Here is a 23,375-nt window from a genome sequence, read left to right as displayed (position 1 = left end):
TGAAAAAAATAATAGGATAATATAAGCAAATATATTTTCATTGTATGAGGATTTGTTCACTTAACATTGTCTCTAGAATGAAGAAGTTTGCTGATCTAAATAGAGAGTTTTAAAGTATGGAATGTTTTGCCGGGGAATAGTTCAGGAGGAGCCTATTGTTTATTCCAATGGGAAAGAAAATGTATTAACATCAATTTATTATCATCAAACTGGAAAACCCATCCCTGAACAGAGGGGGTGGGGTACGAAACCACCTATCAGTTATTTACAATGCAGTCCTAACATCTCTACCCCAGCATCCCCACAACAGTTCACACCTCCATTCATGCAAAGGTAAGAGTAATGACCTTCTCATTACATCTACAGCTTTTAGCAATCCTTTTAGCAAGTGATTATTGTACATTTAAACAATTTACAGAGTTTATAAACTGGAGAACTACCCACCATGGATCAGAACTGAAGAAGCCACTTGGATGAGTGGCGAAATATCTTCTAGGCAACACACTGTCCAGTTGCCTTTTCAACTACTACTTTATTTTACTACTGCTTGATGTACGATGACCTGAATGACTGAGAGCTTTCATAGACCAAATGTATTAACATTTCAAGCAAAGTAACTTATAATGCTAGCGGTAGAAAGCAGAACAGTGAGATTAATATTGTATTACTCCAGCAATCATGAGCATGTAATGGACAACTCATGATGGATATCATGGGCTGAATTATCTCCTTCCACACTTCCATATTCATGGTTCTGTGATGTGAAAGCAAGCAAGTTTGAGTTTGTAACTTTGAATAGACATGGAGTGATTACGGATAGTCAGCATGGCTTTTTGTGTGGTAGGTCATGTTTAACCAATCTTAGATAGTTTTTCGAGGAAGTTACCAGGAAAGTTGACAAAGACAAGGCAGTGGATGTTGATTACATGAGCTTTAGCAAGGTATTTAACAAAGTCCTGCACGAGAAGTTGGTCAAGAAGTTGCTCAGTATTCAAGATGAGGTAGTAAATTGGATTAGACACTGGCTTTGTGGGAGAAGCCACAGAGTGGTAGTAGATGGTTGCCTCTCTGACTGGAGGCCTGTGACTAGTGGAGTGCTGCAGGGATCGGTGCTGGGTCTGTTGTCGTTTGTCCTCTGTATCAATGATCTGGATGATAATGTGGTTAGCTGGATAATCACATTTGCAGGTTTAGGGGTTGGGGGTGTAGTGGACAGTGAAGAAGACTGTCATGGCTTGCAATGGGATCTGGATCAGCTGGAAAAATGGGCTGAAAAAGGGCAGATGGAACAATGCGGACAAGTGCAAGGTTTTGCACATCGGTAGGACCAACCAGGGTAAGTCTTACACAGTTAATGGTAGGGCACTGAGGAGTGTGGTAGAATAAAGGGATCTGAGAATGCAGGGCCATAATTCATTGAGAATGGTGTCACAGGATGCTAGAGTCGTAAAGAAAGCTTTTGAAACATTGGCCTTCATAAATCAAAGTATTGATTACAAGAGATGGGATGTTATATTGAAGTTGTATAAGACATTGGAGCAGTCTATTTTGCAGTATTGTTTGCAGATTTGGTCACCTACCTACAAGAAAGATGTAAACGAGGTCGAAAGGGTACAGAGAAAATTTACAGGGATGTTGATGGGTCTGGAGGACTTGAGTGGTATGGAAATATTGAATAGGTTAGGACTTTATCCTTTGGAAAGTAAAATCTTGAGAGGGGATTTGATAGAGGTATACAGAATTGTTAGGAGTATGGATTGGATAAATGCAGGCAGGCTTTTTCCACTGAGATTGGGTAGAACTACAACTAGAGGTCATGGGTTAAGGGTGAAAAGTTTAAGGGGAACATGATCATAAGATATAGGAGCAGTATTAGGCCATTTGGCCCTTCGAGTCTGCCGTGCCATTCAATCATGGCTGATCTTTTTTTCCCCTCTTCAGCTTCACTCCCCAGCCTTCTCCCTGTAACCTTTGATGCCATGTCCAATCAAGAACCTATCAAGCTTTGCCTTAAATACACCCAATAACCTGGCCTTCACAGTTGCCTGTGGTAATAAATTCCACAAAATCACCACCCTCTGGCTAAAGAAATTTCTCTGCATTTCTGTTTTAAATAAATGCCCCTCTGTCTTGAGGCTGTGGCCTCTTGTCCTAGACTTCACCACCATGGAAAACATCCTTTCCACATATACACTGTCTGGGCCTTTTGAGGGGGAAATCAGGGGAAACATCTTCACTCAGACAGTTGTGACTGTGTGAACTGAGCTGCCAGCACAAGTGGTGCGTGCGAGCTCAATTTCAACACATAAGAGAAGTTTGGATAGGTACATGGATGGGAGGGGTGTGCAGGGCTATGGTCCCAATGCAGGTCAATGTGGGTAGGCAGCTTAAATGGTTCAACATCGACATGGGCTGAAGGGCCTGTTTCTGTACTGTGCATTTCTATTACTCCATTAAACTGTTAATATACTTAACATTCCTTCAGTTGAAGGAATAGAATCTAAATGCCAACAGGGCAACCTAAATGGTGAAGGTATGAACTTGTTTAGAGAGAGAGTTCCAAATTTTTGTATTGGAACAGATCCATAGGCATTAAATGTCTGCGCTATCACACTTTAACAACTGATGTATTATTAATCATAAAAATAAACAAAATGACAGTTCATATTTTCACCAAAATAACCCAGTTATAAACCATTTATGACAGTCATCCTCATAATTGGTTAACTTCTGCTTGTGAACTCTTGTCATATTGATGCAGTTAAATTCACTACCCTGTTCATCCAGTTTTCATACACTTCGCTCTTTACTAGCCTGTCACATGCACTACTGATACATCAGGCCAAGTTCATCAAGATCACCCCCGCATACCAGATGATTCTTGCATAACTCCTTACATTATATGGCCAAGTAATCACCAGGGAGAGGTTTAAAAAAAAAACAGAAAACCTCAGTCAATAGGGAGAGTTTCTCTCAAACAATACCTTAAATGACTGAATCAGTTCAGCAAGTTGAACAAAGTGGTATAGAGTCACAGAGAGATAAGCATGAAAACAGGACCTTCAGCGCATCAGATTCAAACGTTAAGCACTCTTTTGGTCATTTAAAAACACTCACAGTAACAGCAAGTTGAGCTCCCTCCTGATGATTGGAAAACATCTGTTATATCCTATGTATGTCAAGGCTGCATATTGTTTATCATTAGCATGCTCCATCACCTTCCCCTGTATTGTGCAATATCTCCCTCTCAACAACTTGTATGGGTTCCATCGTATTCCCATAACATTCTAAATGAGTATCTGCAGATGGCGTTAAAGTAGAGAACAAGATAAGCTAGTGGGAGGCCAAGCTAGAGGGTCAGACACAGTTGTACGAATTGGATTGGTAGTTGGATGAAATCTAAACCAAATCTTGCAGTCAGAATGAAAGCAAATATTAAATAAACAGTAAATGATAAAATGTTAAATTTAGTTGTAACAGCAATGGGGCTCAAATATTTATAATAACCAGTATACAGTAAAGATGTAAATATATGTTGTTATCACAGGTTTTATAATTAAGGTTGGTTCTGAGTCAGAGGTTGTGAGTTTGACATTAGACCATGAAAATATACATTAACAGGATAGCGAGGGAGAGCTACACTGTCAAATGTACCAAAATAAAATGAGAAAGGTATACAATATGCCATGGAATTACTTTGAAGAGGACAGGGAAGATCCACAGTGGACTAGCCACCAACTATATCTCAATCATGTAATCTACATGCTGAGGCTCTTGAGATACAAAGGGACCTAGGTGTTCAGTTCATGGCTTGCAAATGGCTAGTGCACGGCAAATAATCAACAAAGCTAAAAGAATGACTTTTTTTTGCTGGAGGAATTGATCACGAAAATAAGGAGTTTGTTGAAAAGGGACAATACATTTCAGTTGAATTGGACATTGGAGGAAGAACATCGGGAGCACTGTGAAGAGTTTTGGTTTCCTTATTTAGGGAAGTCAGTTTGTTGGGAGCAGGTCAGAGAAGATCATCAAGAAGTGCAGAGGAGGTTCATCCGGTTGATTCCAGGGATGAAGGGGTTAACCTATGGTTGAGTTGCCTGGGATTATACTCTCTGGAGTTCAGAAGAATGAGAGGGGATGTTATAGAAACATACAAAAATTTGAAAGGGATAGATAAGATAGAAGTAGGAAAGTTGATTCCATTGGTAGGTGAGACTAGAACTAGGGGACATTGCCTCAAGATTCAGGGGAGAAGATTTAGGATGGAGATGAGGAGAAACTGTTTATCCCAGAGAGTGGTGAATCTGTGGAATTCTCTGCCCAGGGAAGCAGTTGAGGCTTCCTCACTAAATATACTTAAGAAACAGTTAGACAGGTTTTTATATAGTAAGGGAATTAAGGGTTATGGGGAAAATGCAGGTAGATGGAGCTGAGTTTACAGACAGATCAGCCATGATCTTATTGAATGGCAGGGGGCTTGATGGGCCGGATGGCCTCCTCCTGCTCCTATTTCTTATGCTCTTGTGTAAGAAGAGGCAGATAGTCATATTAGGAAACGATGATCAGATTAGGTTTTAATCTTCTGAAGTTTAGGAGAAGGAAAAGTGGTTTGATTCAAATCTATGCGTACCTTGAGAAGTTCTTGAGAGGGTGAATGCAGACAAAATTTCTCCTCCTATAGAAGAACCTAAAACCAGGCAATACTATAAATTATTATAAATTACTATGACTGCACATTGCACATTTAGATGGAGACGCAATGTAAAGATTTTTGAAGGATGTGAAGGATGTAAGAAATAAAGTCAGTTCAATACTGTTTAAAAAATTTAAGACATAGCCATTTAAGACACAAATAAGATGATTTTTGATTTTCTCTCTGACTCTCATAATCCTTTGGAACTCTGTTCCTGAAAGGATATTGGAAGCAGAGTCTTTGAATATTTAAAGTCACAGGGTCACTGAAAAGAACAGCATAAAAACAAGCCCTTCAGCCCATCTAGTTCATGATGAGCCATTTAAGCTGCCTACTCCTATCAACCTGTACTAGGACCATACCTCTCCATACCCCTCACATCCATGTACCTATCCAAACTTCTCTTAAATATTGAAATTGAATTCACATGCTTCACTTGTGCTAGCATCTCATTCCACACTCTCACAACCCTGTGAGTGAAGAATTTCCTCTCATGTTCCCTTTAAACTTTTCGCTTTTCACCCTTAACCCATGGCCTCTAATTGTAGTCCCACCCAACCTCAGTGGAAAAAGTCTGTTTGCACTTACCCTATCTGTATCATAATTTTGTATACCTCTATCAAATATCCCCTCAATTTTCTAGGTTCCAAGAAGTCCTAACCTAGTCAATCTCTCCATATAACTCAGGTCATCCAGACTTGGCGACATCCTTGTAAATTTTCTCTGCACCTTTTCAATCTTATTTACATCTTTCCTGTCAGTAGGAGACCAAAACTGCACTCAATACTCCAAATTAGGCCTCACCAGCATCCTTTACAACTTCAACATAACATCCCATCTCTTGTACTCAATACTTTGATTTATGAATGCCAATGTTCCAAAGGCATTCTGTATGACCCTTTCAATCTGTGACGCCACTTTCAATGAATTAAGGACCTGTATTCCCTGATTGCTTTATTCTACCACACTCCTTGGTGCCCTACTATTCACTGTGAAAGACCTACTCTGGTTGGTCCTACTGAAGTCCAGCTCCTCACACTTGTCTGCATTAAATTCCATCTGCCATTTTGCAGCCCATTTTTCTTGCTGATCCAGATCCCTCTGCAAGCCATGATAGTCTTCCTTGCTGGCCATTACACCCCGATTCCTGGTATCATCTGCAAATTTGTTGTTCCAATTAACTACATTATCATCCAGATCATTGATATAGATGACAAACAACAATAAACCCAGCACTCCACTAGTCACAAGCCTCCAGTCAGAGGGGCAACCCTCTACTACCACTCTCTGGATTTTCCCAACCAGTGCCTAATCCAATTTACTACTTCATCTTGAATGCCGAGTAACTGAAACTTCTTCATGAACCTCCCATGCGGAACCTTATCAAATGCCTTGCTAAAGTCAACTTCCTGATAACTTCCTCGAAAAACTCTATAAAATTGATTAGACATAACCTACCATTTATGAAGTCATGCTGCCTATCCTTAATCAGTCCCCAATTATCCAAATACTCATATATTGGGTCCCTTTGAATACCTTCCAATAACTTTCCCATTACTGTTGACAGGTTCACCACCCTATAGTTTCCTGGTTTATTTTTAGAGCCTTTCTTAAACAGCGGAACAATTCTGGTTATCCCTAAATCATCCAGCATATCACGAGTTGATATGGATGTTTTAAATATCTCTGCTAGGGCCCCAGCAGTTTCTGCACTTGCCTCCCATCGGATCTGAGGGAACACTTTGACAGGCCCTGGGGATTTATCCATCGTAATTTACCTCAAGACAGCAAACATCTCCTCCTCTGTAATCTGTACAGGGTCCATGAAGCTGATGCCTCTTTGCCTCACTTTTATAGACTGTCCATCTGAATAAATACAGATGTAAAGAATTTATTTAAGATCTCTCTCATTCGTTTTGGCTCCATGCATGGATTACCATTGTGGTCTTCCAGAGGACCAATTTTGTCTCTTGCAATCTTTTTGCTCTTAACATATCTATAGAATCCGTTAGGATTCTTCTTCACCTTGCCTGCCAGGGCAAACTCATGCCTTCTTTTAGCCCTCCTGATTTCTTTCTGAAGTGTTCTCTTACATTTGTTATACTCCATAAACATCTCATTTGTTCCTAACTGCCTATATCTGCAATGCAACTCATTTTTTTCTTAACAAGAGCCACAATGTCTCTTGAAAACCAAGGTTTCCTACATCTGCTATCTTTACCTTTTATTCTGACAGGTACATAAAAGCTTTGTACTCTCAAATTTTCACTTTTGATGACTTCTACTTACCAAGTACACCTTTGCCAAAAAACAGTCTGTCCCAATCCACACTTGCCAGATCCTTTCTGATATCATCAAAACTTTCTCCAAATTAGAATCCCAACATGCTGACCAGACCTATCTTTTTTTGCATATTTACTTCGAAACTAATAGCATTATGATCACTAGATGCAAAATGTTCCACCACACAAACTTCTGTCACTTGCCCTGTCTCATTCCCTAATAGGAGATCAAGCATTGTACACTCTCTTGCTGGGTCTTCTATGTATTGATTAAGAAAACTTTCCTGAACACATTTGACAAACTCTATCCCATCTAGTCCTTTTACAGTATGGAGTCCCAGACAATATGTGGAAAGTTAAAATCACCTACTATAAAAACTTTATGTTTGTTGCAACAGACTGTGATCTCTCTACAAATTTGTTCCTCTAAGTGCCTCGGACTGTTGAGTGGTCTGTAATATAGCCCTATTAACATGGTCATATCTTTCTTATTACTCAGTTACAACCATAATGCCTCACTAGATGAGTTCTCTAGTCTGCCCTGACTGAGCACAGCTTGACTAGTAAGTCCACCCCCTTCCTTTAATCCTACCTACTCTGTCGCATCTAAAACAATGAAACCCTAGAATACTGAGCAGCCAGTCCTGCCCCTCCTGCAACCAAGTCTCAAAAATGGCTACATTATCATAATTCTTGGTGTTGATCCAACCACCTGGGCTCATCTGCTTTGCCTACATACCTCTTACGTTGAAATATATGGAGATCAGGACAATAGTCACATGCTCAACCTTTTGATTCCTGATTCATCTGAGGTCTTACCAACATCTGTCTCCACAGTCTCTCTGCTATCTGTTCTGGCACTCTGGTTCCTATCCCCCTGCAACTTTAGTTTAACCCCTCCCCCCACCCACCCATCGTGCAGCATCAGCAAACTTTCCCACTAGGTGCAAACCGTCTCTTCTGCACAGCTTCCACCTTCCCTGGAAGAGAGCCGAATGATCCAAAATTCTGGAGCCCTCCCCTCTACACCAACTCCTTAGCCACATGTTAAACTGTATAATCTTTCTATTTCTGGCCTCACTAGCATGTGGCATGGGTAGCAATCCTGAGATCACATCCCTGGAGGTCCTGCCCTTTAACTTAGCACCTGAACTCACTTTGCAGAACCTCATCACCCTTCCTACCTATGCCATTGATACCCACATGGACCATGACCTCTGGTTTTTCACCCTCCCACTTAAGAATGCTAAGGATTCAATCTGACATGTTCTGGACCCTAGCACCCGTGAGGCAACATACCATCTGGGAATCTCATTCTCATCTACAGAACCTCCTTTCTCTTACCCTAACGAATCCCCTATCACCACAGCTCGCCTCTTCTCCTCCACCTCTGTTCTGAGTCACAGGCCCTGTATGAGTGCCAGAGACTGAGACTGTGGCTTTCTACTAGGTCTTCCCCCCACCTCCAACAGTATCCAAAGTGGTCTACCTGTTATTGGATGAGATGGCCAGAGGATACTCTGCAACAACTGCTTGACACCTTTCCCCTCCTGACTGTCACCAAATTTCCTGTGTCCTGCACCTCGGATGTAACTGCCTCTCCGTATGTCCTATCTATCACCCCCTCAGTCTCCCAAATGATCCATTGTTCATCCAGTTCCAGCTTCAACTCCTTAATGCAAAGTGTAAGAAGCTGCAGCTGGATACACTTCTCACAGGTGTAGTCACCAGTGACACTGGAGGTCTCCCTGCCTTCCCACATCCTGCAAAAGGAGCATTCTACCATCCTGCCTGGCACCTCTGCGGTTCCTAACTGAGCAACTATAAAGGCAAAACAATAAACTGTGGGGGAGAAAAAACTCTACCTACAGCTATTTTTCCCTTTTTTCACTCAAGCCTTTCCTTGCTGAAGCCGTAAAGAGCTAAAGCCTCAAAAACCCCACTCTAACTCTGACCACTCCAACAACTGCAGCTCCAACAATGGTCAGGTCCACTTGCCGCTGCCTTATTTTAATTGTTCTTGTCAATCAATCCTGAACACTGATTGGCCACAGCTCAAAGCACAAAACTGCCACGAGTCACTGCTTCTTCTACTCAATTTGTGAACCTGAGTGAACTACATTTTCTTAGGCTTCCAACCTCTGATTGGCCGCTGCTCAAAGCTCCAAAATACCATGACAGAGAAATGCCAGCCAGACCCCCAGGCATCAAAAGCAAAGGTTTTTAATTACTTCTTCAAAAGAGGTGAGCCACTTCTCTGCTTAGTTTTGCTGCACTGTGGCTGAGCTTAACCAGGGAACTGCAAAGTTTAGCTTCTTGGGGACAACTGTGGGCTCAATGAGATTGATTGAATGTATGTGTGAGGGTGAAAAGTGTACCTCCTCCATCATAAAACTAAGAGTCCTGTCCATCCCGTCCAAAGGAAGTCTGGGATATCCAGAGCAACACAGATGGAAGTTCCAGGATTCCTCTCTTGTTTTTTTTTTCTCTCCACAACCAGAGAACTGTAAGCCTGCTGCAGTCACTAGGGAGAACAGCAGCAGTGTTGTTGTGTCCAGTTTTGGGCCTAAAGGCTTTAGGGAGGATTCCAGGACCATAAATGGAAAGTGGAAGAGATTTTCTAAAACTCTCCCACAAGTGGAAAGTTACAGTTATGTGACAAAGAAGCTCATGTGAATATTTGTTCTCTGCCTGCTTCCTTCATCAGTCCACTCATCATCATTAGCAGGATTTTAGATTTTCCCCCACGAACACCACATATTCCACCCAGTTAGGAATCTTCTTTCTCATCCAATCTCACCCCACCCCTTAATCCTTCAAGTCCTGACTCAGATGTTTAATCATCCTGGTTTTCCTTCACATATTACAGACGCAGCCTCCCCTAGATGTACACAATTCCATATATTCTGTAGTTGCGTGCCATGTGAGTGCTGGTTATTTGCCAAGAACTAACTTTGTTGAAGGAATGGGAAGGTTACAAGTGCACTCTGTAGAAATAAATTATAAAGATCGGGTGTGTTTGTTCTTATTGCCTTTGAATTAATAACCTTCCTTCCCCCGCTTCACTCTGTGCCAAGAGGTTGGACATTCCATTGTAGTTGAGTTTGCTTGTCTGAACATCAAATGGCCTGTTCAAAAATGCAGTTATTATTTCTGGAGCTATGCTTCTGTTCAAACAGAAGAGATTCCAGTTCTAGTATCCCAAACTGCTCCCTGTCAGCTTAAAGCTACAAACATTTTATTTTGCTATCATTTGTCCCCCATTTCTGAACATTTATCAAATCAGGGGTATATGGGCAAAATGGTTTAAGTTACTGGAAGAGGAATCTTAAATCAATGAGTTAAAATCAAACCACAGCCAAAAGGGATTTCAAATTCAGTTACTTTTTTTAAATTGTATAAAAATACACAGCATTTTTGACAGAGTAGATACAGATACAATTTTTCATATCTGAAAATGGATAAGTGAGCAGAAAAATTAAATGAAATACTGATCAGGAAATCAAAAAAGAAAACAAGAAACTTTTTTACTAATGGAGTGATGACAAGTTAAAAGTCTTTTTAAAATTAAATTATCCAGCATTTCAAATCCAAAGGACTCGATATTTGCACTTAATTTTCATTCTCTGAGCATTTGTCTGACAGAAATATATACTTAAAATGTTGAAAGTGAGTTCAGAGTGCAGCCAACAAGGCTTAAGTATCTATGGTGTGTATGTATCTATTGTGCAACCATAATAATTTTACTCCATTCAATACATTTAAATAAGAGGATAAGACATAGGAGCAGAATTAAGTAATTCAGCCCATCGAGTCTGCCCCACCATTTCATCATGGCGGATCCATCTCACTCTTAACCTGCCTTCTCTCCATAACCTTTCATGCCCTGACTAATCAAGAACCTATCAATCTCTGACTTCAATACACCCAATGATCTGGTCTCCACAGCCACCTGTGGCAATAAATTCCACAGCTTCACCACCCTCTGGCTAAAGAAATTTCTCCTCATCTCATTTCTAAATGGATGTCCCTCTTGTCCTAAACTCTCCTACCATAGGTAACATCCTCTCCACATCCACTTTATCCAGGCCATTCATTGTTTGATAGGTTTCAAAGACATTCTTCTAAATTCCATTGAGTACAGGCCTGGAGCCATCAAATGTTTCTCATACAATAAGCCTTTCATTCCCGGAATCATTCTCGTGAACCTTCCTTTAACCCTTTCCAATGTCAGCAATATTTTTCTTACATAAGGGGCCCAAAACTGCTCTCAATACTCCACGTGAGGCCTCACTGGTACCTTATAAAACCTCAGCATTTCATCCTAGCTTTTATACTCTAATCCTCTTAAAATGAATGTTAACATTTCATTTGCCTTCCTCACCACTGACTCAATCTGCAAATTAACCTTTAGGGAATCCTGCACAAAGACTCCCAAGTCCCTTTGCACCTGGGATGTTTGAATTTTCTTCCTGTTTAGAAAATAGTCTATGCTTTTATTCTTTCCAGAGAAGTGCATGACCATACACATCCCGACATTGTATTTCATTTGCCACTTACTTGCCCATTCTCCTAATCCATCCAATCCTTCTGCAGCCTCCCTGCTTCCTCAACACAACCTGCACCTCCACCTATCTTCATATCGTTCCCAAACTTGGCCACAAAGCTATCAATTCCATCATCTAAATCATTGACATACAACGTAAAAAGAAACGGTCCCAACACCGGCCCCTGCAGAACACCACTAGTCACCAACAGCCAATCAGAAAAGGCTCCCTTTATTCCCACTCTTTCTCTCCTGCCATTCAGTCAATGTTTTATCGATACTAATATCTTTCCTGTAATACCATGGGCTCCTATCTTGTAAAGCAGCCTCATGTGCAGCACCTTGACAAAGGCCTTCTGAAAATCCAAGTACATAACATCCACCAATTCTACTTTGTCCATCCTGCTTGATATTTCATCAAATCATTCTAACAGATTTGCCAGGCAAGATGTTTCCTTACGTAAACCATATTGAGTTTGGTCTATTTTACCTTGTGCCTTCAAGTACCCCTAAGCCATATCCTTAACAATCAACTCCAACATCTTCCCAACCATTGATGTCAGGCTAACTGGCCTTTCTTCTGTCTTCCTCGCTTTTTGAAGAGTGGAGTGACATTTGCAATTTTCCAGACCTCCTGAACCAAATGATTCTTGAAATATCATTACTAATGCCTCCACAATATCTTCAGCTACCTCTTCCAGAACTCTGGGGTGTACTCCATCTGGTTCAGGTGACCTATCTACCTTCAGACCTTTTAGCTTCCCAAGCATCTTCTCCCTAGTAATCGCAAATGCACTCACTTCTACCTCCTGACACTCTTGAACTTTTGACATACTGCTAGTGTCTTCCACAGTAAAGGCTGATGCAAAATACTTTCTCAGTCCATCCAACATTTCCTTGTGCCACATCTCTACCTCTCCAGCATCATATTCTAATAGCCCAGTATCTACCCTTGCCTCTCTTTAACTCTTTTCATGTTTTCTATCAATGATTTGGCCGATTGAATTGATGGCTTTGTTGTAAAGTTTGCAGTACAATATGAAGATAGGTGGAGGGGCAGGTAGTTTTGAGGAAGTGGAGAGACTACAGAAGGACTTAGACACAATAGGAGAATGGGCAAATAAATGGCAGATGGAATAAGTAAAGGCATCCGTTAGTCTTGTGAGCTGATGAATCTGCGCCTGGAAAGTCTTCACTCTCCAGGGTGCAGGCCTGGGCAAGGTTGTATGGGAGACCAGCAGTTGCCCATGCTGCAAGTCTCCCCTCTCCACGACACCAATGTTGTCCAAGGGAAGGGCATTAGGACCCATACAGCTTGGCACCAGTGTCGTCACAGAGCAATGTGTGATTAAATGCCTTGCTCAAGGACACAACACGTTCCCTTGGCTGGGGCTCGAACTCATGACCTTCAGGTAGATAGTCCAATGCCTTAACCACTTGGCCACGTGCAGATGGAATACAGTATTGGGAAGTGTATGGTCATGCACTTTGGTAGAGGAAATGAAAAGGTTGACTGTTTTCTAAATGGAGAGAAAATACAAAAACACTGAAGCGCAAAGAGACTTGGAGTCCTTGTGCAGGATTCCCTAAAGGTTAATTTGTAGGTTGAGTCTGTTTTGAGGAAGGCAAAGGCGAAATCAGCATTCATTTCAAGAGGAGTACAATATAATGGAGATGAGGAGGAATTTCTTTAGCCAGAGTGTGGTTAATCTGTGGAGTTTTTTGCTACAGGCAGCTGCAGAGGCCAAGTCTTTATGTATATTTAAAGCGGAAGTGGATGGATTCTTGATTGCTCAGAGCAGGAAGGGATATGAATAGATGGCAGGAGATTGGGGTTGAGAGGAAAATTGAATCAGCCATGATGAAATGGCAGGGCAGACCCAATGGGCCAAATGGCCTAACTCTGTCCCTATGTCTTATGGTCATAGTCTTATATATCTGAAAAAACTTCTAGTATCATCTTTGATATTGTTGGCTAGCTTACCTTCATATTTCATCTTTTCCCCCCCTTATGGCTTTTTTAGTTCCCTTTCATTTGTTTTTAAAAATTTCCCAATCCTCTAACTTCCCAGTAACTTTTGCTAATTATATGCCCTCTCTTACTTTTGTGTTGGCTTTGACTTCCCTTGTTCGCCACAGTTGCATCATCCTGCCTTTAGAATACTTCTTCTTCTTTGGGATGTATTTAAACTGTGCCTTCCAAATTGCTCCCAGAAACTCCAGCTCATGCTGCTTTGCTGTCATCCCTGCTAGTGTCTCCTTCCAATTAACTTTGTCCAGCTCCCCTTTCATGCCTCTGCAATCCCCCTTATTCCACTGTAATGGTAATACTTCTGACTTTAGCTTCTCCTTAAATTGCAGGGTGAATTCTATCATGATCATGGCCTCCTAAACATTCCTTTACCATAAACTGCTAAGTCAAATCTGATTCGCGACACAACACTGAATCCAGAATAGCTGATTCCCTCATGGGCTCAACAACAAACTCCTTTTTTAAAAAAGCCATTTTGTAGGCATACTACAAAAACTCTCTCTTGGGATCCAGCACCAACCTGATTTTTCCAATCAACCTGCACATTAAAATCCCCCATGATTATCGTAACATTGCCCATTTTACATGCCTTTTCTACCTCCTATTATAAGTTTTAGCCCGCATTCTGGCTGCTGTTCAGCAGCCTGTATATAACTCCTATCAGGGTCTTTTTACCCTTGCATTTTCTTAACTCTACCCACAATGACTCTACACCTTCTGGTCCTATGTCATTTCTTCCTAAGGATTTGATTTCATTTTTTATCAACAAAGCCACACTACCCCCTGCCTGCTTGTCTTTTCAAAACAATGTGTATCGTTGAATGTTAAGATCCCAACTATATCTTCTTTCTGCCACGACTCAGTGATGCCCACAAGTTCATACCTGCCAATCTCTAACTGCACTGAGATCATCTGCTTTATTCCATATACTACGTGCATTCAAATGTAGAACCTTTAATCCTGTAGTCAACAAGCTTTTAGGTTTTGTCCCACTTTTACACAGTAACTCATCCGACTGACCACAATTTTTCCCTATCTTCTGCCTGTCCTTCCTGACAGTCTCACTACACACTGCCTCTGTTTGTTAACCAACAGTCTTATCCTCAGTCCTATCACTCCAGTTCCCACCTCCCTGCCAAAGTAGCTTAAACCCTCCACAACATTTCTAACAAACCTGCCCACAAGGCTATTGGTCTCCCTTGGGTTCAGGTGTAACCTGTCTCCTTTGTACAGGTCATACCTTCCCCAGATGAGATCGCAATGGTCCAGAAATCTGAAAAACCTGTCCCCATACACCAATTTCTGAGCCACCCATTCATCTGCCAAATCATCCTATTCTTACTCTCACTGGCACGTGACACAGGCAGCAATCCAGAGATTACTACCCTGGAGGTCCTGCTTTACAGCTTTCTACCTAGTTCCCTAAATTCTTTCTTCAGAGTTTCCTTGCCTTTCCCCCTTTAGAATCCCGTGGACCAGATCCAAGACATCCCGGACCCTGGCACCTGGGAGGCAACAAACCATCCAGGTGTCTCTATCGTGTTTACAAAATCTCATGTCTAATCCTCCACCTATGGAATCCCCTATCACTACTGCAGTGCCCATCTCACCCATTCCCTTCTGAGCCACACTACCAGACTTAGTGCCAGAGACACAGTCATTGTGGCTCCATCCCCACCCCCACCCCCACCCCCATAGGGTATCCCCGTGGCAGTATCCAAAATGGTCTATTTATTATTGAGGGGAACAGCCACGGGGGACTCTGCACTTACTGCCCGTTTCCTTCACTCTCCTGACAGCCACCTGCAACTGAGGGGCATCTCCCTCCCTGTAGCTTCTATCTGTCTTCTCCGCAGTTTCCCATATGAGCCGAAGGTCATCACGTTGCAGCTCCGGTTCCTTACAGCATTCTCTGAGGAGCTGCAGCTCCGTGCACCTGGTGCAGACGTGGTTATCCGGGAGGCCAGAGGTATCCCAGAATTCCCACATCCTGCACAAAGAACACAACACAACATTGAGTCATTCTCTTTGCTCTAACTACGTACTAAAAGACAAAAAATAAAGAATAAAGAAGAGGAAACTTGCCTCGCCCGAGCCCAATGAGCATAAAGCCTCCGCACTCTAACACTTACACAATGGCTGCTCCATTAGTCCCTGCCTTAACCTTATGTTCCTTTGCTGATGCGTGAGGTCTCCTGAGCCAATTCAACTGTGACTACACCGCTGAAATTTCGTGAGAGCTCCTTTATTTAAATCTCTCACTCATTGACCTGCGCCATTTTGACTGCAACTCACACTTAAATGGTGAGTTGCAATATTTTCTATAGCTATTAGCAGTGCAGCAGCATTAGGAAAAATGTTTGGATTTTCTCACTTAATAATGTTTCTATCCTTTATGAAGATGCAGTTTTTTAAGCAAAGTTTTGCTTTACTTGTATTTTGGGGACATAGACTTTACTGGCAATATTAATATTAGATTTTTTTTGTTAAAAACATGTAACCCCATTCAAGGGCAAATTTACCCATTAGTGAGAAACTCAAAAGTTGTTGCCCTGCTAATAACCTCAGGCAGTATTTCAAGTTGCTTTCAGTTTATGCTTGAGATACACAGAATGGAGTGATGTTGTGGTATTTACACAGCAGATCTAATCTAAACTTGCCACTGAAACATAAGCCCTGTCAGCGTCAGACTAAGTTTTTTGTAATGACATGTTATTGCCTATCCTCAATTGCCTTTGGACATGTGCTGGTGAACCGTCTTCCTGAACCATAACAGTCCTCCTGGTGAAGGGCCTTCCCCAGCACTTCATGGAAAAGAGTTTCAGGATTTAGAGCCAGCGATGTTGATGAAACAACGATGTATTTCCAAGTGAAGGTAATGTGTGACCTGGAGGGAAACATGAAGATGGTTTTTCCATGCATCTGGTGCTTGTCCTTTTTGGTGGTAGATTTGGATTTAGGAGGGGCTGCCAGAGTAGCCAGGGCAAATAAATGAAGGGAATTTTCTAGGTGACTCACACTGCAGCAATAGTGTTCTGTACTGAAAGGAGTGAATGAAACACATTGGCCACTTTGTCTTGCGTTGTATCAAGATTAGTGAGTTTTGTGTGAGTCATACTATTCCAGCAAACAGAGCATATTCTACCACATTCTTCAATGGTAGGAATGTAAAATTGAGATACAGATTTATTGATTGTTAGAGCAATCTGAATGAGTTTAATATTTTTTTCTAATTCTCATAACAATGTTAACTGTTCTATTCTCTCCACAAAGACTCACATCTACCTGAAAGAAAAATTTTTTCTTATCCTGGTCTTAAATGAATGATACCCTTACATCACCCAATTCTAAATCCTCCACAGGGTCGACAGGGTAGAACCTCAGCATCTTCCCTGTTGTCCTTGTCAAGGATTAATATCCATCTGAACTGAATCTAACCAACACTGTGAAGTTTGTTTAATACTGGAATTAGTACTGTATATCAGGCTGAGTCCACTGGTCTCTGCAGCTTAATAGATAGAGCAGAGGGTGCAGGTGCCTGAAGTCCAACACCATCAGATTCAAGAGCAGCTACTTCCCTTCAACTATTCAGTTCTTGAAACAACTGAACAACCCTAATCACTACCTCAGTACAACACCTTGTCCGCTTTACACATTAGTGGACTTTTTAAAATTCTAATTGTGTTCTTTCTTGTAAATTTTAGTATTATTTATGTTAAGTTTATGTCTTTCTTGAAAATGTTGAGTTTCTGACATTATGTGCCTATGAAGCTGCTGCGTTTTCCATTGAATCCATGCATACACGTATTTGTGCACATGATAATAAACTTGATATTGACTTTGATCTACTATCATAATATGTCTACGTCTCTTTGAAATGCCTTGCTCATCTCTGAATGCCTATCTGATATTACACTGATATCAGTGATAAATTGAAGTGGTCTGGTTATCAGTTTATATTCAGTCTGATATCACTAGCATTAATCCAATACTATCTGATATTAGAGTCATGTGAATCTGAACTATGTAATGTCTTATTATACAACTATATAAATATAGTTCTAGAGTATGGTGGTTGTCCATCATGTCTGACAATGACAGGAAACCTGTGCGGGAGAGTTTTTAAAGTGAAAAGGCTGTTGCACTGGGGCAGTTCCACTCTCTCGACCTCAGGTCCGTCACTTTATTTCCATATAAGATTTATAGAGTCATAGAGAAGAACAGCACAGAAACCGGCCCTTTGGCCCATCTAGTCCATGCTGAAACCATTTAAACTGCCTACTCCCATTGACATGCACCATGACCATAGCCCTCCATATCCCTGCTATCCATGTACCTATCCAAACATCTCGTAAACGTTGACATTGAACTCGCATGCACTACCTGTGCTGGCACCTCATCCCACACTCTCACAACCCTCTGAGTGAAGAAGTTTCCCCTCATGTTCCCTTAAACTTCTCACCTTTCACCCTTAACCCATGACTTCCGGCTGTAGTCCCACCCAGCCTCAGAGGAAAAAACCTCCTTGCGTTTACCCTTTCTAAACTCATAATTATGTTTCCTTCTCTCAAATTTCCTCTCAATCTTCTACGTTCTAAAGAATACAGCCCGAACTTACTCAATCTTTCATTATAACCCAGGTCTTCTAGACCCGACAACATTCTTATAAATTTTGTCCTTTTGACCTTGTTTACATCTTTCCTGTAGGTAAATGACCAAAACTACACTCAATACTCCAAATTAGGCCTCGCCAACATGTTAAGCAACTTCAACATAACATCCCATCTCCTGTACAAAATGCTTTGATTTATGAAGGCCAATGTGCCAAAAGCTTTATTTTTGACCATATCTACCTGTGACGCCTCCTTCAATGAATTATGAACCTGTATTCCCAGATCCCTTGGTTCTACCACACTTCTCAGTGCCCTACCGTTCACTATATAAGACCGACCCTGGATGGTCCTACTAAAGTGGAAAACCTTGCACTCGGCTGCATTAAGTTCCATCTGCCACTTTTCAGTCCATTTTTCCTGCTGGTCCAGATCCTTCAGCAAGTCGTGATAGTCTTCCTCATTGTCCACTACACCGCCAATCTTGGTGTCATCTGCAAATTTGCTGATCCAGTTAACCACATTATCATTCTGTTCGTTCATATAGATGACAAACCACAACAGAAACAGGACCGATCCCTATGACATCCCATTAGTCACAGGCCTCAAGTCAGAGAGGCAACCAACTACTACCATTCACTGGCTTCTCCCACAAAGCCAATGTCTAATCCAATTTATGACCTCATCCTAAATGCCAAGCAAATAAACCTTCTTGACGAACCTCCCATGCAGGAATGCCTTACTAATGTCCACGCAGACAACATCCACTGTCTTGCCTTCATCCACTTTCCTGGTACCTTCCTCGAGAAAAAAATAAGAAAAATTATACATGATCTGCCACGCATGAAGCTATGCTGACTACCCTTAATCAGTCCATGTCTGTCAAATATTTACATACCTGGTCCCTTAGAATACCTTCCAATATCTTTCCTGCAACTGAGGTCAGACTCACCAGTCTATAATTTCCTGGTGTCTGTTTAGAGCTTTTTTTAAACAGCAGAACAACATTGGATATCCTCCAATCGTCTGGTACCTCCTCTGTCATTAAGGATGATTTAAATATCTCTAGTAGGGCTCTGGCAACTTCTGCACCTGCCTCCCACAGGGTCCAAGGGAACACCTTGTCAGGCCTTGGGGATTTATCCACCCTGATTTACCTCTGGGTGGTAAACATCTCCTCCTCTGTAATCTGCACAGGGTCCATGAGGTTGATGCCACTTTGCCTCACTTAAATAGAGTCAGTGTCCATCTCCCGAGTGAATATGAAGTATGACTATGAATACAGATGCAAAGAATTCATTTAAGACCTCCCCCATTTGTTTTGGCTCTTCACATGGATTACTATTCTGGTCTTCTAGAGGATCAATTCTGAACCTTGCAATCCTTTTGCTATTAACATATCAATAGAACCCCTTAGGATTCTCCTTCACTTAGTCTGCTAGAGCAACCTCAGTCCTTCTTTTGACCCTCCTGATTTCTATCTTAAATGTTTTCTTGCATTTTTTATACTCTATAAGCACCTCATTTGTTCCTACTTGCCTATACCTGCTATGCACCTCCTTTTTTCTCTTAACCAGGGCCTCAATATCTCTTGAAAACCATAGTTCCCTGCATTTGTTATCTTCATCTTTTACTTTGACAGACATATACAAGCCTCATACTCTCAAAATTGCACTTTTGAAGGCCGCCAGCTTTCCAAGTACACCTTTGCCAGAAAACTGCCTGTCCCAATCCACACTTGCTAGATCATTTCTGATATCATCAAAATGGCCTTTCTCCAATTTAGAATCTCAACCCGTGGATCAGACCTATCTTTTTGCATGTTTATTTTGAAACTAATGGCATTATGGTCACTGGATGTAAAGTGTTCCCCTACACAGACATCTGTCACCAGCCCTGTCTCATTCTCCAATAGCAGATCCAGTATCACGTGCTCCATCACACTCTGCAAGCGCTGCTAGTCCTGTCTCTCCTGCGACCAAGTCTTATTAATGGCTGTAACGTCATAATTCCAGGTGTTGATCCATGCCCTGGGCTCATCCGCCTTTCCTACAATACTTCTTGCATTGAAATATATGCAGCTCAGGATAATAGTCACACCATGCTCAACTGTTTGATTCCTAACTTTGAGGTCAAACTCTCCACAAACTGCTCCGACATTCTGTTTCCCGTCCCCCTGCAACTCTAGTTTCAACCCCACCGTGCAGCATTAACAAACCTTCCCACTAGGACATTAGTCCCCCTCCAGTTCAGGTGCAAACTGTCCCTTCTGTACGGGTTCCATCTTCCCTGGAAGAGAGCCCAATAATCCAAAAATCCTAAACCCTCCTTCCTCCTGTAGCTGGATGCACTTCTCATACTTGTTCCCATCAGGGACATTGGAGGTCACGCTGCCTTCCCACATCCCACAAGAGGAGCATTCAACTATCCTGCCTGGCATCTCTACTGTCCTAGCTGAGCAGATGTAAAGAAAGGAAGGAAAAAAACTTCACGTAGAATCTTTTCTTTTTTGCCTTCTCTGAATGAAGCCTCTCTTCGCTGAAGTCTCGAAGAGCTAAAGCCTCACCACTCTGTCCATGCCAATGATAGCTGCTGTGACAATGGCCACTCTGCTTGCCCCAGCCTTCCTTTAATTTGCTCATGCTAATCAATCCCAAACACCGATGGTTGCTGGTCAGAGCTCCAAATAAATTGCCGTAAGGTGCTGCTGTCTTTTTCTCTGCAGTCAGTGGACCTGAGTGAAATCCCCTCCTTTGAAACTTCTGCTGTCCTGACCGGTTGCTGGTCAGAGCTCAAGTACACTGCTGCAATCCTCCGCTGCCTTTTTCTACCAGGTCAGTGGACCTGAGTGCTATCCCCTCCTCTCAGACTTCTGGTTGGTCACCAGTGAGAGCACAAAACAAGTCAATGTATATATTCAGTTTTCTACAGTTACATACAGTAGAGAAACGTACAGCCAATCCAGCCCAAAGCAACTCCATTACCTGCCCAGGCTACCCAGAGAGCAACTGCCAAGCTCATGGCCTACGTCACCAAGGAGGACAAGAGAAGTCGCACTCCACACTGCTCATTATCCTGACTTGGAAATACATCACAGACCAATGATGAAGCTAAATGCTGATCAGCACTCTGGGAGTACTTGACGTTTACGCAAGCAGCTCACCAATAGCAGCAGGATAGGCAATGAATAGTGCTTTTGTGGGCAATATCTAAATCACAAAAGTGAAAAGAGGGTTTTTTGAGGGGTAATCATTGTTGTAATGTAGAAAAATAACAACCAACTCATTACGCAGCTGTGAGATGATGGCCTGTGACACTGATTGAGAGATAAATACTGGGGATCCTTTTGGAATTCTCCAAAATAATATTGTGGGATCTTTGTGCACCTGAAAGAATAAACAGGGCCATGATTTCTGAAGGATAGCTCTTCAACTCTTCTCAGAGCCACATATATGTCGACTATATTTTGTGTTAAAATACCTGGAGTGGAATTTGGACCCACAACCTTCAGCTCAGGAGTAAGATTATTGCCAACTGAGACAAGTTAGTGTGTGCATTCTGATAAGTGTGAATGAATGCTTACAACTTATGATTGAAATTTTAGTTTAACTTAACATTTAGAGTTCAATTTTAGCACTACAATATGGAGTTCAATTTAGTTGTATTAATTCAAGTAATTTGTCAAAATGACAGTTCAGTTTTTGTGAGTTGTAGTTTCATTTTGGTTTAGCTTTTGTGAATTTATACTTAGACTGGATGGAAGTTTAGTCTGTTTGATTTATTCATTGGTTTACATTGCTGTATTTAAATTTTCGAAATATTTAGTTTTGTAACATGTAGTTTAGTTTGATCAATCATAGCTTGAGTTGGGTGCATGTGAGTTTAAGTTTTCATGAATTTTGTTTCTCGTGTTAACACGAGGAGGTTGATTTGTTACAGTAGGACTTTGGTTTGAAACGTTTCTATAGGGTGGAGCCCGAGATGCTGTATAAGGGGGCACGGGTCTCACGGGAGGGAGTTATTCTCTGTCAAGATGAGCGTCCAGTTACTGGGTGGGTGTCTGCTGCTGCTGCTGCTGGCGGCCAGCGCCGAGCCGAAGACAGGCTCGACTCGGTGCCCACCCTGCGTGCCGTCAGAATGTCCGGCTCTGCCGCCCGGAGGCTGCCCGCTGGGTGAAGCGCCCAGTCCATGCCGCTGCTGCACCGTGTGCTTCGGCGGCCAGGGAGAACCGTGCGGTGGCCGAGACTCCAAGTACGGTCGCTGCGCCCAGGGATACGAGTGCGTCCGTACCGGCTCCAAGCGGAAGGGCCGGGGGCGCTGCGTCTGCAAGTCCCCCGAGCAGGTGTGCGGTAGCGACGGCAGCACCTACAGCTCGGTCTGTGAGCTGAGAGCCGCGGCGCGGCGGGCGGAGATGGCCGGAGGCAGCCCGGTGACCAAAATTCGGAAAGGAGCCTGTGAGAAAGGTAAGCGCTCCGGTCCCGAGCAGGAAAGGACGGAGTAAGTGAGAGTGAGGGGGAGAGTGAATTAGTTGTTGGAGGGATGGGGAGAGGGGATAGAGAGGGAGAGAGAGAAACACGAGAGAAGAGGGGAAAGAGAGGAAGGAGCCGGTGTGCAGTGTAGTGGCCAGGAAGGAAGGGGCAGGGAGAGAGAGAAAGGAAGGGAAGGAGAGAGGGATTGAGAGGTAAGGGGGAAAGAGAAGCAGTGAGAGTGGAGGAAGGAAGGAACCTGAGAAAGATGTGTTCGCAGGTAAAGAGTTGAGAAAGGAGAGAGGTAGCAACAAGGGAGATGGTAAATGAGGAGGTAGAGAGAGTGAGAGGGGGAGGAAGAGGGTGAGACGGGGAAAGAGAGGAAGGGAAATGGGAGTGAGGAAGAATGCGAGGGAAGGGAGGGAAGATGTGAACGAGAATGGAGGGGGAATATATGGAAAAGGAGAGAGGAAGGGAGAGGTAAGTGAGAAGGGACGGGAAAGGGAGTGGAGATAGTGAGAGGAGGTAATGAGAAGGAGGGGCCATAGTGAAGGGAATAATGAGAGGCGGTAGGGGCATTAGTGAGGGCGATAGTGGGTGGCATGGATAGTGAGTGAAAGAGGGGAGAGAACAAGAAAGGGAAGGGTGGATGCAGACAGAGGGGAAAGAAGTGAAATAAAATGGAAGACTACTGGAGGCAAGAAAGCTGTTGAACAGCAGGTTGAAGGAAAGTGTTGTGAGAGACG

The 23,375-nt window shown here is 42.5% G+C and overlaps 1 protein-coding gene across 1 annotated transcript in view; it reads left to right on the top strand.

The window, feature by feature from the left end:
• The first annotated feature begins 22,174 nt into the window (after window positions 1-22,174).
• Window positions 22,175-23,375, top strand: part of igfbp7 (insulin-like growth factor binding protein 7) — a 35,273-nt gene continuing 34,072 nt past the window's right edge. Inside the window, exon 1 of the mRNA XM_072256319.1 lies at window positions 22,175-22,626. Within this exon, the coding sequence (XP_072112420.1) occupies window positions 22,197-22,626 (430 nt within the window). The 5' untranslated portion in view covers window positions 22,175-22,196. The remainder of the gene's footprint in view (window positions 22,627-23,375) is intronic.

This window comes from Mobula birostris, chromosome 4 (assembly GCF_030028105.1).
Source record: "Mobula birostris isolate sMobBir1 chromosome 4, sMobBir1.hap1, whole genome shotgun sequence".
NCBI lineage: Eukaryota > Metazoa > Chordata > Chondrichthyes > Myliobatiformes > Myliobatidae > Mobula > Mobula birostris.
The sequence above is the reverse complement of the archived record's forward strand: the minus strand, read 5'-3'. Positions and strand labels throughout refer to the sequence as shown.